At 38.2% G+C, this 18,318-nt stretch overlaps 1 protein-coding gene across 1 annotated transcript; it reads left to right on the plus strand.

Moving 5' to 3' along the window:
* Positions 1-14,562: 14,562 nt before the first annotated feature.
* LOC111881012 (L-type lectin-domain containing receptor kinase IX.1) lies at positions 14,563-17,187 on the plus strand. The gene has a single exon (XM_023877408.3). It carries the CDS (start codon positions 14,930-14,932, stop codon positions 16,946-16,948), a length of 2,019 nt encoding a protein of 672 aa, XP_023733176.1. The 5' UTR covers positions 14,563-14,929; the 3' UTR covers positions 16,949-17,187.
* Positions 17,188-18,318: the final 1,131 nt, after the last annotated feature.

The following is an 18,318-nucleotide window of genomic DNA, read 5'->3' on the forward strand; positions in this document are numbered from 1 at the left end:
AGTTTGAGGAAAGATTTCTCCTTCTGTGTCCTCGTTGGCCTTTAGCTTTTTGACATAGTTGTCGTCAAAGGTCACGTAATAAGTTTCTTCTATTTTCCTCGAACGCTTGTTTAATACCCTGTATGCTTTAGAAGTAAGAGAATAGCCCAGAAATATCCCTTCGTCGGCTTTGACATCGAACTTGTTGCGGTGTTCTTTAGAATTAAAGATGAAACACCGTGAACCGAACACATGGAAAAACTTGACATTTGGCTTCCTGTTGTTGATGATCTCCTAAGGAGTGAGAGTGAAGCGCTTGTTGAGATATGATCTATTCTGTGTAAAACAAGCAGTAGAAATAGCATCAGCTCAAAAATATAAAGGTAAGGAAGCGAAACTTAGCATGGTTCGGGCTGGTTCACACAAAGATCGGTTTCGTCTTTCGACAATTCCGTTCTGTTGAGGTGTGTAGGGAGCTGAGAAGTTGTGACTAATTCCCTTTTCTGCCAGGAATTCTTCGAATTCTCTATTTTTGAACTCAAACCATTGTCGCTCCTGATGTTGCGAACGACTTTCTTCAGCTGTACTTCAATCTGCTTGATGAACACCTTTAGCTTGTGAGTCGCTTCAGATTTAAGCTTCAGAAAGAACACCCATGTAAAACGCAAAAAGTCATCAACAATAACAAGAATGTACTTGCTACCACCGATGCTTTCGATAGATGATGGACCACACAAATCAATATGAAGTAATTCCAGTGGTTCAACAACTTTAGTGTTTATTATAGATGGATGACTTTGACGACTCTGCTTCCCCATTTCACATGCAGCACACAAATGATCTCTATCGTACTTGAGCAATGGAAGACCTCGAACATGACCTCCAGTGACAAGTTTGTTGATATCCTTAAAGTTAAGATGAGAGACCCTTCGGTGCCACAACCAGCTTTCGTCAGATTGTGCTTTGGATAACAGGCAGATAGCTGGGTTTCCTTTGATGGGTTTGAGGTTTAGGGGAAACATTTCACATTTACGCTTCGATTTGAGAATAACTCTTTTTGTCTTCTTCTCAATTATTTCAGAACCCTCATCGTCGAATGAAACTTTGAGACCGGTACCTCCAACAAGCTGAGATACACTGATGAGGTTGTGTTGTAGTCCTTCCACGTATGCAACCTTCCTTATCGTGAAATCACCCTTTGTAATCATTCCATAGCCTTTTATGGTGCCGAAGGAGTTGTTCCCAAACTTGACATTTCCACCGTTTGAAAGAGACCTGTATTCCCTTAGTTCTTCCTTCCTTCCTGTCATGTGACGCGAGCAACCACTGTCAATGTACCATTCTTCGTCAAACTGCTCGTCACTGATAACCTGCAAGAATTAAGCAGATTTAGGAACCCAAAGTTTCTTGAGTCCACGTGAGCCTTTCACAGGAACAGGAATAGTAAGAGAGATGTCAACAAGGTATGTTCTTTTTATTAGTGTTGTTTCATCTTTCTTCTTGATGGCGAAAACCTTAATTTTATTAGGATTCATGGCTTTTGGTTTAGACTCTGGTTTAACTGATGAAACCTTCTGTTTTCCTTTTTGTTCAGCTGATGATTGAGGTTTTTAAGAGTGAACAGAATGGATTTTAGAGTGGGGTTTAGAAGAATTGGAAGAATTAGAAGAGCTAGAATGAGAAAGCTTAGACTGAGATGATTTCTTGGCTGGAGATTCTAGGTGACCCTTTTGCTTTTGATCATTAGTGGGACCGACCCTAGAATTTTGATCTCTTTTGTTCTCCGAACCGAACCTCTGCTTTCGGTTGGAATCATTCTCTGAACCGAACCTTTGCTTTCGGTTGTTATTGCTCTCTTGCGATTCAACAGGACTTTTCTCTGACTTTAAGTTCCTGTCTTGATCTGAGAAATAGGCATTCTGAGATTGCCAAAACTGTTTTCTTTCAGAGAGATTCTTCCTATATCTCTGATTCCTTTGTTGTTTTTGATTTCTCATCTGCTTCGGTTGATGATGGATATTAGCCATCGGTTTCTGTTTTTCTTTAGCTGGTTCACTCTGAACTGATGAAGTTTCACTTGGAGGTGTGACTTCTTTTGCAGGAATTCCTTTTTCTTGAGGAATGTCTTTCGTACCGCTAGTACTTGGCACATCGAAGCTATCAGGTTTATTCAAAGGTTCTGGCACATATCTGCCTTTGCTTTTCCATGAAGTCCTTTCAGACAAACCTACCGTTTCATCAGCGTTGTCGATGGGAGCTGACCAGAAGAACTCGTCACAGCCATCAACATTGTCTTCGTTTACAATAGCTGTGAGTTCAGCAGTCTGATGTTCGGTTACGCCTGTGACCTTATACACCTAGTTTGGAGTGGTTCTTACTTTTTGGTATACTACTGCCTTCTCTTCAAGAATTGGGGACTTTTGTTGGGACAAACGAGCAAACGCCACTGAATTTTCTAAAATGAGATTCTTGTGGTTTTCGGGTTCGCGCTTGACAAATTCTGAACAGTCAACTGTGTCCTCTACAGAAATTTCACTCATATTGTCGTCCTCATTAAGCTCAGATGCATTTTCAACATCAATTTTATTTTCTGAGCTCAAGTTGGCGTTCAATGAGTCAAATTTTTGTATGGTTTCGGTTTTCAGTTTCAGTTTATCATTTTCATCCAAAAGATTTTTAAGCATGTCCTTATGGTCCTTTGACTTAATGAAAGATTCGATTTTGTCCAGTCCATACATATACGTCGGATTAACATCCTCAGATGAAATAACACTTTCACAATTATACGCTTCAACATCAATTTCATCCTCCTTAAACTCAAGGAAGGGTAAAATCATGCGATGAATCTTTTGTCCTATTTCACAATCCAAATGAAGTTGAGTAATATTAGTGTAAAGACGTTTAGCAATCAAACAAAAAACATTTCGCTGTTTTAAAAGCTTTAAATTGTCTCTTTGCAAATAAATGTTTTCATCTTTTGTTTTGATTAACTCCGACTCCTTCAGTTCGATCCACATCCGCCGTTCCTCACTCTTCGAAGACACCCTGCTTAATTGGTCAGTTATGTTAGAATTGGTGACTCGAGTTTGAGTTAAACTACTGTCTAGATGAGAGATTCTTGAATTAACATTTTTTAATTCCTTTTCGTATGAGCATTGTGGGACTTTGAATGAAACAAAAACGGATTGTACCTTCTTGATCAGTTCATCAAGCTCGTTGAACTGCACGTTGAGCGGTCTAGCTATAAAGCACAAATTCTGTTGCTCCTTCGTGTCTTCATTCCCACCATCTATGTTGTATCCCCTCATCTGGGATACGTTGGGCACCATCAAGCACCTGCCTCCACTACTCTCTTCTTTCGCCACATAAGCCTTTCCATGAGAAGGCTTCCTTAGTTCATCATCTTCAGAGTCGGTTGACCAGACCTCCACGCCACCGAACTCATCATCAACTACCGAACCCTGCACAATTAAAGCATTCATAGAAGGGTTAGCAGTAGATTTCTTCTTCCTGATTTCATCCAGCTTTTTCTGCAACAAAGCTTCTTCATCCTTTTCATCATCCTTTTCTGCCATTTTCTTGAGGACGCAGTCTTTTGCATAGTGATTCTTTCCTCCACAGTAATAGCAGCTCACTCCCGAATCTCCTTCAACCTTCAGTTCATCTTTGACCTTTTTAGAACTATAACTCCCCTGCCAATTTCGGTTTTTGTTGGTGGGGAATCTCTTCTTGATGAACCTCTTGGGGTTTGACACCATCATAGCATAGTCCTCGGAAGTGAGGTCATAGTCCTCCAAGTTGAGGTCTTCTTCCTCCATCATCGCTTTGCTTTTGGACAGGAGGGCCAACGAACCCAAGCTTGAAACCACATTTTTCTCCTGTAACACGATCTTTTCTTGAGATTTTAGGATGCCCACCAGTTTCGCCAAAGAGTAGGATTTGAATTGCTCATGCGCTTTAACTGTAGACACAACTGCTCTCCACTCAGATCTGAGTCCATTCAAAAACGTAACCTTCTGCTCAATAAGCTTCCTTTCAATGTCATGTTTAATCATCTTGCTAAGAAGATGATTGAAGTGATCGAACGTTTGAGTCACTGTTTCTTCGGCTCCCTGCTTGAATTCACCAAACTCGGACAAGAGTAAGGTCTGAATGGAGTGTTCAAGATCTTCGTCCGTAGAGTACAATTCTCGTAGCCTTTTCCAAATCTCTTTTGCGGTTGTGCATGAACTCACCAGCCTGAAAGTATCGGATTGAAGAGCGAATCTGATTAATCTCAATGCTTTGATATTGCACTGAAATTTATCTTTTTCGTCTTGAGCGATATCTTTAACATCTTTCAAAAGATCGTTATACTCCTTTTGAGTTTTAATAATCCTTGAAGTTGCTGAATGAGAGAAGGGTCCAGTAACGATTGCATCCCAGATGAGGTATCCATTGTCCTCAGATCCTATAACATAATCTTCAAAGTGATGCGCCTAGACTTCATAATCATGGGTGTACAGGATGGGAATCTTCGTTGTTGATTCAATGTTGTTCGAAATATTAATGGGATTGGATTGCGACTCGTCCATATTTGATCGAACAACCTGTTAAAAGATCAGACTTGTAATGTATTGAATTAGGGAAAAATAATAAATATCGAGTTACGTCAATTATGGGATGACGGCTCAATAAATATCAGTAAATGCGGAATAACCCTAATCGAAACCTTTTTCACAGAAAAGAAGTGTATCGATTACACAGCCTCCTGCTCTGATACCAATTGATAAGTTAAAAACTAATTTGAAGATCGATTAGATCTATAAAACAGGTAAAATAATAAACGAGTAAACAGCAAGAACACAAGAATGGATCAAAGGTGTCGAATGATTAATCAACAATCCTCAGCAGAGCTCGATAAAGAACTTCTATTGTAGAGGATTTAGGGTTTACAAGAACGATGAAGAAATAAATCTGTGATCTATCGTAATTGCTATCGTTTTCTGAATCGTTTCTATCAATCGTTAACCTAATATGCATGCAAGCACATTAATTTATACTAAACCCTATCAGCTCACGGTTGGACATGCCCAAACCGGAGTAACAAAACTTGGACTATTAAGTGAGCCCAATGGACGCAATACAAAATAAATCCGCTACCCAACAGAAGGCAACATACTATGAAGTAGAAAGCCTACCCAAACCCTACAATAATCGAAATTCATAGGTTTAGGGTTACATACCTTTTAATTGTTATAACAAACAGTAACTTTGATTCCTTTTCATAAAACCGGGAAAATGCTCTAAGTTAAATGGTTGAAATTAAGTGCGGAAGAATTAACTTAACAACTGATATATAATAGAATAAAGAAAGAACATAAGCATAAATGAATGACCATGTTGTAGAAAGAACGATCATCAATATATTAGATGTGTTCAGCAAGATTAGTATGAAAAGGTGTAAGGAGAACCATAACCCATTTCCCCTTTTATAAACACAACCTAATGGCATAGATTGTAATAAAGTACAACTTAAAGATACTAATATGACTAAGTGATCTAGTCATTTACCAGTAATCATTACAACCCAACATACATTAACTCCTAACACAAACGGACAAAATATAAGTCGACTTCTTATGATAAAAAGACAATCTTTTGATGATTCTTCCTTCGGAACATGCCAAGACTTCTTATCACTTCAACTTTGGACAACATCTTGTAGTTAGAGCTTCGGTGAAGGTCACCTCAAGGTTCAATAATCTCCCATTAAGTGACCGTAGCTTCCCTATTTTAAGTTTCCAAGGACTTGTTCACAAAATCAAATACCCTTTTGAAGAATCTTCTAACTACAAACATCCATTGAATCTGTTTTACAACTTCCATCATTATCTCAGCTAATGCTTCAGGAGTTTCAAGGGCAACGTTCATGAGACTCTTGAAGAAGGAGTTTGAGCAACTATGTTTCTGGCTCAAACAAAAGAAGTGTTTCTTCTCATTCTTCTTCTACTTTGGTGTTGGTTTAACCTTCGGTGGTGTGACTTCAGTCATGGGGGCTTTGCGTAAAGTTCTTACCGATGGTGGGGTATGATGATCCGGTTCTAGTTCATCCGTATCCTTGATATATTGGGCAATAACTTCTGAATCTCGACCAATTAGATCCAAAAGAGCAGTAGGTAGACATTTAGAGGCGCTGAAGTTAGTTTGATCCTGTCTCACCCCGCTAAAGTGGAAACACAGGGCATGGCAGTACAAAGGGTTTCATAGCAAAAGATAATGACAACACCAACCATAGTACTAAAAAACTTTACAATCTACAATATTTTTTGAAAAAGTTTTTAGATAAATTACAATGTATTAAATTAAAACAACACCTGCAAATTCTCTTATAAGTGACGTGTCCCTATGTGCTACTTACTTGATGATTCCTGAAAAAGCATGTAAAATGAGCGCTCAACTACCGAAATAGTTGGCGAGTTCACAGATTTATAAAAATAGTAGTATATGGTTCATAATCAGAGTTTTAATAAAAGTTTCCATAAATAATTGTACATTGCTAAAATGAGTAAATAAGTTTGCATAAACAAAATTTGTTGCTAAAACAAGTAAACAAGTTTCTTAGTTAAAAAGAGTATACATGTTTCGTTGCTAAGATGAATATATAACTTTCGTTGCTAAAATGAGTATTCAAGTTTCGTTGCTAAAATAAGTGTACAAGTTTTGTTGCTAGAATGAGTATAGAAGTTTCGTTGCTAAAATGAGTACGCAAGTTTCGTTGCTAAATGACTATGCAAGTTTCGTTGCTAAAATGAGTATACAAGTTTCATTGCTAAAATGAGTATACAAGTTTCGTAGCTAAAATGAGTATACAAGTTTCGTTGCTAGAATGAGTATACATGTTTCGTTGCTACTATACAAGTTTCGTATGTGCATAAAGGTTCCATTCATGTGTTCACAACTCAAGCCTATTGAACGAATCATGCCCTATTGATTATTATGTGTATCACAAACATAGTGAAATATGGTAAAATGCACTCAAGCGACTCGTGTGAGTAAGGAGTTGTCTACCTCCTAATAGCTCTATCCATAATAACCGTAGGCTCAAAAGAGTTAATGAGTTGTGTCAAATGATTCCAAAGACTTAACCACGATACAATCCTCATGAATTAAAGTAACAAACACATGCATGCAAAATATACCAACCAAGTTTGATACGAGTCAAAATAAATACAACGAACATAAATAGTCACAATGATGCGTAATGGTATTTGTGATGCCTTGAGCTAACTTCCCTCACGTCCTACTACCGATTCCCTACGATAAGGTTACACACTAGTAAGTCGCTATGTCGAAAATCTAACACTAGTATTCTTAATTTCTACAATAGAATTATGTCAATATTTTGTCAAAATTAGGTTTTGTATAAGTTACAAACATTTTTCTATAAATTCAAATTTCCATAGATCAATTTATTAAATAGCAAATTTAAGTGAAAAATCAGGTGCATACTGCGGTACCATATATGCTCTTTCTCGAGACTTGGTAGTGATCTCTGCCACAGTCTCGGTCGTCTGGTGGAGATCTTACAACTCTTGCGCTAATTGTTGCGCCTCAATCGCATGGGCACACTCTGCCCAGAATCTAGTCTAAAAGTCATCCCATGACATAGCATCAACCGCATCATTACTCAACTCACTACCAACCTTTTCCTATCAATCTCGTGCTCAATCCCTTAAGAGACAGGAAGTAAGTCAGATCTTGTCTCCTTTCGAGACACCGGTTGGTAAAAAAAGTGTTGGCGACACCTGCCAACCATCTGCTGCTAACAATGGGGTCCCTAACCCCCATGACAACCCGAAGCCTCACAAACTCTGAATTCCTGAAACCTCAACGTACAGGTCTCTATCATGACTGCTATCTTAATGCATAATGCACTCGAACTTTCATCACAAATCTCTATAATGTCCTCCATGATCACATTGAGGATCACAGGAGTCTGGTCAATGATATTGTGCATAATTCTCAGATGGAATGAACTCCCTCATTTGATCATCAATCTGCCCGACTCTAGAGTCCGAGCCTGATCCCTCGTCGACACCAGAACTACCATCTGGTCTACCACGTAGCGCCACTATACTCAGCAACATACCATCACTAACATCACAATACTCATCCAAACTTGATGTATCTCACACACTACAAGTTTCCAGGTCTCATCTCAACCTTCCTCGATTCAAGTACGGATCCTCTGCTTTTAGTAGTACAAGCCTATACTACCTTCCACATCTATCCATACTTTCCTCAAGAATTGCCTTGACTCCACCAAGTCACTTCTAATGCTACTGATCTCTGCTACTCTCATCCTAGGCTTGCCCTAGGGAAATATCTATCTCCACCCAAACTAGTCCTCAGCTGCTAAAGGCTTCCTTATAATGCCAATTGGCCATCAACTGAATACCGTCACATGTAACGAGGATCAGATAATCCTTCGAGTAAAAGACTCGTCCCTACAATGGTTAGAATCACACAAGAGCTGTGCAATAGGGCCAAATCCAGCACTTTGAGATTATTCAACCCTAACCACATATGATCTGACATATTCACCTAATGGCAAACTCCGATCACTCAGAGTCCCACAATGCACAAAGCAAGCAGCATTCAGACACAGGAAACTACTCAGGAAAATCTATCCTCATAACAAGACACTGTACTAGCATACAATGTTAAGCTCATAACATTAGGCATAACCTAAACAGACTATCCTACTACTATCTACTCAATACTAGTATGCAATTCTCATAAAGCTGGAACACATATGGCAGCACATAAGACATCCTCCTAGATCCCTACTCCTATTCTATCATGCTGTTCTACTGAAATTGAAACTGATAATCATAACATAAACTTGCATGGTTAATTTGGGAGTACTTACTTGAGCTCGGCTGATTGCATACACCACACCCTTTTCTCTTTTCAAAATTCTTTTCGCTTTTTCTAAAACTCTTTTCTTTATACTTTTTCTAAAATTGTTTTCTTTTCTCAAAATCCTTTTGTAAACATGGTTTTTCTCTTGAAAACTTTATACCACTTCCTTAGTTTGAGTTCAGACACACCCGGAAGTGTGCCCGAATCCCTCAAACCAAGGCTCTGATACTGACTTGAAACATCCCAAAAATACAGTCTAAAAAAAATTCGTAATTTAATAATGAAACCATAGTCAGCGAACATCATATAAAAACCGTAAACCAAGTATCTCAAAATATTGTAACAATTGTCAAAATATCAGAGTAAAAACATCCCAGGGTAAATAGATGGTGTGTGCACTGCAATCTTCCTGAGCTCCTCTTCTAAAAACTGAATACCTGAAACCAAAACTAAAACTATAAGCACGAAGCTTAGTGAGCTCCCCCAAACTACCACATACCATACAATAACTTATAAGCACATATTGGGCCTTGCCCGCTGCATCGGACCAAAGTCCGAAAACTGCATCGGACCGAAGACCGGAAACTACATCAGACCGAAGTCCAGAAACTGACCAGGGCCTTGCCCTCTGCATCGGACCAAAGTCCGGAACTAACCAGGGCCTTGCCCTCTTCATGGGACCGATGTCCGGAAACTAACCAGGGCCTTTCCCTCTGTATCGGACCGAAGTCCGGAAACTACATCGGACCGAGGTCTAGAAACTGACTGAGCATAACATAGAATAATCAAGGCATATAACATAAACATATATACTGCATACTGCATCGGACCATAGTCCGGAACACATAACACATAATCTGCCTGTATCACAAAGACATCAAGCATACTAAAATACTGCATCAGACCGTAGTCCGGAACTGACTGATCATAGCATAACATAATCAAGGCATATATCATAAACATATATACTACATACTGCGTTGGACCATAGTCCAGAAAACATAACACATAACCTGCTTGTATCACAAAGACATCAAGCATACAGAACTACTGCATCGGACCGTAGTCCGGAACTACTGCTAATAAAACAGGTATGCATTGTGGCCGTAGACCTGTTCCTACTGGAAGGAAAACTCACCTCACACTACTGGAGGTGAATGAAACCGGTGGTGCGGCGCCGACAGAAGAAGAAGGGAGTGGTGGCTGCTATTGATCAACTAGGTTTAGGGTTAATGTTCAAATGATTGAAAGCCTATATACCCAGCACATCTGAAACATCTTCCCATATTGGCACAACTGGCCTCTCCTCCTCACATTCCTTACAAAATGAGTCCTAATTTTACCTTTTTAGCCCTTAGCATTATAATTCTTTGTAATTCAGGTTAAATATTTACTAAACAACCCCTTAGCCCCCAAAATCCCTTCAAATGAAGTCCCAGAAGTTACCATTTAGTCCCTGCCTTCATAATATTTACGAATCTGATCTGAAACTTTTACATTTTAAACCCTAATCTCTTAAAGTGTGACAATTAGCTCCTCAAGCTCAACTTTTGAAATATAATTATATATTTTAGGGCTACTATTCATTCAGTAACTTATTTATTTATCTAATAAATAAACAGGGTGTTGCATCAGGTAATAACATTAAGGGAAATGGGAAAGCTGTATAATCTGGAAGAATTACTATGTCGCAAGTTTCACCATATTCAAGGTTCTTGGTTATCAAATACTCCATTAACACCTACAAAAAACTTGAACAGATAATGCTAGATGCTACAAAATAAATATACTAAAATACATGCAACCAAGATGGTAGGTTTCTTCAAATGTCTATCTTCACGGGTGAGTAATGGTGGTGTGTGTATATGTAAAGAGAGAGAGAGAGAGAGAGAGAGAGAGAGAGGGTGAGTATCAGAATAGAACCAGTAATCATCTTCCCCATCTTCAATCACAAATAAATTAAGAGAAATAGAAAATTAAAAAGAATAAAAAATGAAATTTACCTTAGATAACATCATAAATCCAAACCAAATTAGAAGAAACTTTTAGTATTCAACCACCATAGATCCAACCTGCAACCAATCGAAACTAGGAAAATCGAAACTCATCGTCTTTGTTTGAGAAGGAAAAGTGGATTGGGGCAAGGAGTAGAACGGTGGATAAAGGTGTACAGTAAGGTATACATTATTGCGATTTCATGCTTCTTACAAATGATTTTTGTGGATTTTTGAGATCACAAGCACATTGAGATTTTAGTAGGTAGGTTTTCAAGATGATTGGCAGAGCCTTAAGAAACAGAGGGTTATCTTGTCACCGCCATATCTATCACGACCTCCTCAAAATCTCTTACCCTAGTGATCGGGATGTCATCTTCGCTAACATGTATCATAAATCAATGATGCAGGTAAGCATGCAAGTAATTAAGAAAACCAAAATGAACGAAGAAGAAAAAAAGAATGAAGAGAGTAATGGTGGTGGTTGTGTTAACTGATGATGGAGATCACAGGGGCAACGTCTTTCACTTTTCGAGAGAATAAAATGAGACAGTGTTTTGGAATCATATAAGGAGATGGGGCCGAGATATTTGGGAATTTTGGGGTTTAAGGTTGAATCTAACTATCCCACCTTAATCAACGCCTGGTTTTTGCGGAGATAGCAGGATTCAACTCATTCAAGAAGACTCGATAAATCAGGGATTAAGAGGCTAGGTCAAAAGCTTGAGAGAAATAAGGAAACCTCCGCATTGAATCTCCCCCTTCTTATCTTGACTTTTTTACTTTGTTGACTAAATATGATTAAGTATTTTGACTGCATAAACGGTTTGTATATATATTGCAATACAATCGTGTACCTCTTAAAATTCAGCAAAACATGCTAAATGCTTATTAATATATAAAGATTCATGCTTTTTACAAATGATTTTGTGGATTTTTGTGATTACACACACATAGATATTTCAGTCGGTACGTTTTCAAGATGACTGGCAGAGCCTTAAGAAACAAAGGGCTATCTTATCACCGCCATATCTATCACCACCACCTCCAAATCTCTTACCCTAGTGATCGGGATGTCCTCTATGCTAAAATGTATCGTAATTCAATGACGCAGGTAAGCAAGTAAGCAATTAAGAAAACCAAAATAAACGAAGTAGAAAAAAAGAATGAAGAGTGTGGTGGTGGTGGTGGTGGTTGTGTTAACAGATGATGGAGATCATGTTAACTGATGATGGAGATCACAGGGGTTACATCTTTCATTTTCCGAGGGAATAAAATGAGAGAGTGTATTGGAATCATATAGTGAGATAGGGCCGAGATATTTGGGAATTTTGGGGTTTAAGGTTGAATGTAACCATCCCACCTTAATCAATGCCTGGTTTTTGCCGAGATAACAAGATTCAACTCATTCAAGAAGACTCGATAAATCAGGGATTAAGAGGCTAGGTCAAAAGCTTGAGAGAAATAAGGAAACCTTCGCATTGAATCTTTCTCTTCTTATCTTGACTTTTTTACTTGTGTTGACTGAATATGATTAAGTATTTTGACTGCATAAACTGTTTGTATATATTGCAATACTATCTTGTACCTCTTAAAATTCAACAAAACATGCTAAATGTTTATTAATGTATAAAGATTCGTGCTTTTTACAAATGATTTTGTGGATTTTTTAGATCACGTGCACATAGAGATTTTAGTTGGTAGGTTTTCATGATGATTGGTAGAGCCTTAAGAAATAGAGGGCTATCTTGTCCCCGCCATATTTATCACGACCTCCTCCAAATCTCTTATCCTAGTAATCGGGATGTCCTCTTTGCTAACATGTATCGTAAATCAATGACGCAGGTAAGCATGTAAGCAAATAAGAAAACCAAAATGAACAAAGAAGAAAAAAAAAAGAATGAAGAGAGTGATGGTGGTGGTTGTATTAACTGATGATGGAGATCACTGGCACAACATCTTTCATTTGCCGAGAGAATAAAATGAGAGAGTGTATTGAAATCATATAAGGAGATGGGGCCGAGATATTTGGGAATTTTGGGGTTTAAGGTTGAATGTAACTATCCTACCTTAATCAACGCCTGGTTTTGACCGAGATAGCAGGATTCAACTCATTCAAGAAGACTCGATCAATCAAGGATTAAGAGGCCAGGTCAAAAGCTTGAGAGAAATAAGGAAACTTCCGCATTGAATCTCTCCCTTCTTATCTTGACTTTTTTTTACTTTTGTTGATTAAATATGATTAGGTATTTTGACTGCATAACCAGTTTGTATATATTGCAATACAATCTTGTACCTCTTAAAATTCAGCAAAACATGCTAAATGCTTATTAAGGTATAAAGATTCATGCTTGACTTTTTTACTTTTGTTGACTAAATATGATTAAGTATTTTGACTGCATAAACTGTTTGTATATATTGCAATACAATCTTGTACCTCTTAAAATTCAGCAAAACATGCTAAATGCTTATTTAGGTATAAAGATTTGTTCTTTTTAGAAATGATTTTGTGGATTTTTTAGATCACACGCACATAGAGATTTTAGTAGGTAGGTTTTCAGGATGATTGGCAGAGCCTTAAGAAACAGAGGGCTATCTTGTCACCGCCATATCTATCAAGACCTCTTCCAAATCTCTTACCCTGGTGATCGGGATGTCATATGTGCTAACATGTATCGTAAATCAATGACACAGGTAAGCATGTAAGTAATTAAGAAAACGAAAATGAACAAAGAAGAAAAAAAAAGAATGAAGAGTGTGGTGGTGGTGGTTGTGTTAACTGATGATGGAGATCATGTTAACTGATGTTGGAGATCACAGGGGCGACATCTTTCATTTTCCGAAAGAATAAAATGAGAGAGTGTATTGGAATTATATAAGGAGATGGGGCCAAGATATTTGGGAATTTTGGGGTTTAAGGTTGAATGTAACTATCCCACTGTAATCAACGCTTGGTTTTTGCCGAGATTGAAGGATTCAACTCATTCAAGAAAACTCGATCAATCAGGGATTAAGATGCTAGGTCAAAAGTTCGAGAGAAATAAGGAAACCTCCGCATTGAGTCTCTCCCTTCTTATCTTGACTTTTTCACTTCCGTTGACTAATTATGATTAAGTATTTTGACTGCATAAACTCTTTGTATATATTGCAATACAATCTTGTAACTCTTAAAATTCAACAAACCATGCTAAATGTTTATTAATTAAGGTATAAAGATATATACTCTTTCAGCATTGCGGACACACAAACATGTCTTGTTTGGTGGTATGGGTGTTGATATTTATATGTTTGGATCACAGATTCGAATCCCCCCCCCCCCCCCCCCCCCAACCCTATCTCTTCGTCTAGACATTCATTTTTTTTAAGAAGGTTAAAAACTTGATGGCGTGGCTACGACGTTACCATGAATACCTAGACCTAGTTAGCGCCACATAAGTCGGTAACCTGCCTTAGTAGGTAAAAGGTAAAGACTAGGTGAAGGGAAAAAATGAACAATTTTGTAAAATATAAATTATTAACCCATCAAAAATCGTTAAAGAGACAAAAACCAATAAAATTTACAAAACTTATGGACTTTTATGTCAATCTCCCTATAAAAATAATAAGTGACAAATTAAATATGGCGGGTCTGAACTCCCAGTTATCGCTTAGGTCACATGGCAACACCACTTGCTGATTTTACATGAAAAAAATCAGAGCGTAAAGACCACGTCGTTTGAAAGAAGTCTTGAGAGCTGTTTGCTACATGGCTGCGACTGCTCTTTGTGTCCACAAACCAAACAGGGCTTCCGATCCATTTCTATCTGAGAGAGTCCGTCATTATTATGGTTCTTTTTCTCTCTCACTGTTCTTTCTCCTTACACCTACTACGTATTGAATATCAAGACCTGATAGGCCCCCCTCTTTATAGACTGGATCCAACTCAGTCAATACCCATTTTCAAAAGTATTCTCTATTGCGCTGGTATAGGCTAGCTGCTAGCACACTTCCTCATTCATGCATATTCCTTTAATTTCCAAGAACAACTTTTGTAGCAAGTTTCCAAGGTCATGGTCGTCTCAAGGTCAAGAAGCCATCTGATTACATACATTCTGCTGGTTTTGATCCCTAATGCAGCTTCAATTACCTTTAATTTGCCAAATATCCGTCCAGAGAATCAGAACCTGGACATAAGAACAGAAGGCGATGGAGCTTATATCTCCGACAGTGGAATTCAGGTGACCCCAGATGGAATTGGTTCTATTCGCAGTCAGAAAGCAGGCAGGGCTACATACATCAAACCATTTCATCTTTGGGACAACAGATCTAAAGAGCTTGCAAGCTTCTCTACCAATTTCACCTTCCAGATTGATTCATATGGGGATTCAATTTATGCTGATGGCCTCACCTTCTTCCTGGCAGAGAATAATTCCATTATATGTCGCGGTGGTGCCATGGGGCTTCCGGTCAACGCAACAACCATTGTTGCCACAAACCCGTTTGTTGCAGTAGAGTTTGATACTTATTTTGATGATGGTTGGGACCCAGTAGGTGACCATGTAGGTATCAGTATTAGTTCTCTTACTTCTGTTAGGCATCATGATTGGCGTAGTAATATAACTGGTGGGGAGGTGTGTCAAGCTTGGATAACATATGATTCTGTTTCAAAAAATCTTAGCGTTTCTTTCACTGGTTTTAAAGATGATAAGCCGCTTGTGTACACAGTTGATCTCAGGAATGAGTTGCCAGAATGGGTTATTTTCGGGTTTTCAGCTGCAACTGGAGATTTATTTGAGAAAAATAACGTAAAATCTTGGAGTTTCACGAGTTCTGATTTACAGGTTGATGAAAACAAGACAATGTCAACAAACCCACACCCAACAGTGAGCCTGCGCCCCCACCCGAACCCGAACATGACCTCGAACCCCAGCCAAGATCCAGTGGATCACAACAACAGCATGGTGCGATTGGTAATTCCATTAGTGGTTGCAGTTGCTTTGTTTGCTGTGCTTGCCTTTGTGCTATGGAGGTGGAAGAAAAAGAAAAGTCTGAAAGATGAAGATAATGAACTCGGATTTGATATTGATATGAACTATGAATTCGAAATGGGCACCGGAGCAAAAAGATTTTCTTACCAAGAATTAACTCATTCGACAAGTGAATTTTCCGAGAATGAGAAGCTTGGTGAAGGAGGTTTTGGTGGGGTTTACAGAGGTTTCTTGAAAGATTCCAACACGTATATCGCAGTGAAAAGGGTGTCAAAGAGTTCCAAACAGGGGATCAAGGAGTATGCATCGGAAGTAAAGATCATAAGCCGATTGAGGCACAGAAACCTTGTCCAACTCATAGGTTGGTGCCACGAGAAAGGCGTGCTCCTCCTTGTTTATGAGTTTATGGAAAACGGAAGTTTAGATTCACATCTCTTTAAGGCAAAAAGCTTGTTGACATGGGGGACAAGGTATAAAATAGCCCGTGGGCTTGCCGCTGCTTTAATGTATCTACATGAAGAATGGGAGCAATGTGTTTTGCATAGAGATATCAAATCGAGTAATGTGATGTTGGATTCAAATTTCAATGCTAAGCTTGGCGACTTTGGATTAGCTAAGTTGGTTGACCACGAGAAGGGCTCACACACAACAATGTTGGCTGGAACCTTGGGTTACATGGCTCCAGAATGTGTAGTAACTGGGAAAGCAACCAAAGAATCCGATGTATTCAGCTTTGGAGTTGTTGCACTGGAAATAGCTTGTGGGCGAAAACCCATTGAGTACTTGGTTCCGGAAAAACAAATAAGATTAGTACAATGGGTTTGGGAGCTCTATGGGAGCGGGATACTTTTGGAAGCGGTTGATCCAGGTTTAGGGTTAGATTTTGAGGAAGAAGAAGTAAAGCGGTTGATGATCCTTGGGTTATGGTGTGTGCACCCTGACTCTGATTTTCGTCCATCAATGAGACAAGCAATTCAAGTACTAAACTCAGAAGCATCCCTACCTATACTCCCCTCAAAGATGCCAGTGGCCTCTTATGTGTCTTCGCCCATTTCTTCTTCATATAGCGATGCATCCATCGTCAAAACCCAATCATCATGAAGCAACAAATTTGACAAAGGTCGTTCCTAATATCAAAAACCAAGCTTACGTCTAGTGGTCTTAGCATTATTATAACTATTGTGGTATTTTTGTGTAATCTAGTGATTAATATTGTCGTTAGAAACAGAAACAGATGATTGATTTTGAAGGTCCCTTGCGAAAATAAAAAATAGGCTCCAATTGTATTTGTTTTATGTAATCAAAACTTATTTATATATAAGTCGATAATTTGTATAAAACTAACCAAAACAAAAGCTGTCAATATATATTGAAAAAGCCTTAAACGACACTATCTATTGTGTGTGTATGTTTGTGGGGGTGTGCGTGTTCATTGAGAGTGATATAAATGCAATATATATTATATAATTGGCTCTCTCCAGCTTTATTTCTGTTCGCCAATTGTTTCGTAACAAATATATGTCATTCTTTCTATTAGCCAATTTTCTTATACAAGTCGTACTGTTATAGGTTCCTATTCTTTATACTATTGTTGTCGGTCAGTAGAAAATTACCGTTTTGAAGATCACATCCGTTCAAGCTCCCCCAAGTTTCAATCACAACCGTAATAACTAGGGTGTTCAAAAATATCCGCGTCCGAACTTCCGATCTGAAAAACCCGAAAATCCAAAACAAAATTATCCGAAAATTCGGATATCCGGAATTTCGGATATCCGAAACTCATATATCCGAATTTTCAGATTCGGATACGGATATTAGTTTTATGAGTTTTCGGATATTTCGGATATCCGAATATCCGAAATAAAATGCATACTCGTTTTTAATTATCTATTTTCAATGTATACGTATGCATTTCTTTTAAATAGAGTAGGGATATATTAATTTTAAACCTTCAAAATATAACAAGTTAGCATTATTATTTGGTTCAGCTGCGTTAAACAAATATGTAGCGATTAATTAGACTTGAAAATGATATATGGTAAAGTTAATTTATAAGACATTATCCTCCTCGTTCTTGGTGTGAACACAACTAATGTTGTGAGGGGTGCTTGAATGAATTTGGAATCTGTGTAGTAAGGACTAAGGAACGCAATATATGTTTTAATATTGAAACTCTATAACAATTAACAAAAGAACTCGAGACATCTGAATTTTGGAACAATGGCAGTGGTGCATTTTTTTGGTTTCATTTGTCTTATAATTTTTCAATTTCGAATTTTAGAAACTTTGAATTTTCGGATATCTGATTTAGAATCTGTATCCGTATACGAAATTTCGGATATCCGAATTTTCGGATACGGATTCGGATATCAAAAATCAACTATCCGAAATTCGGATATCCGAATTTTCGGATATCCGGTTTTGAACACCCCTAGTAATAACTCACCATTTACAGTTTTCCGGCGGTTCTC

The sequence above is a fragment of the Lactuca sativa genome, chromosome 9 (assembly GCF_002870075.4).
Source record: "Lactuca sativa cultivar Salinas chromosome 9, Lsat_Salinas_v11, whole genome shotgun sequence".
Lineage (NCBI taxonomy): Eukaryota > Viridiplantae > Streptophyta > Magnoliopsida > Asterales > Asteraceae > Lactuca > Lactuca sativa.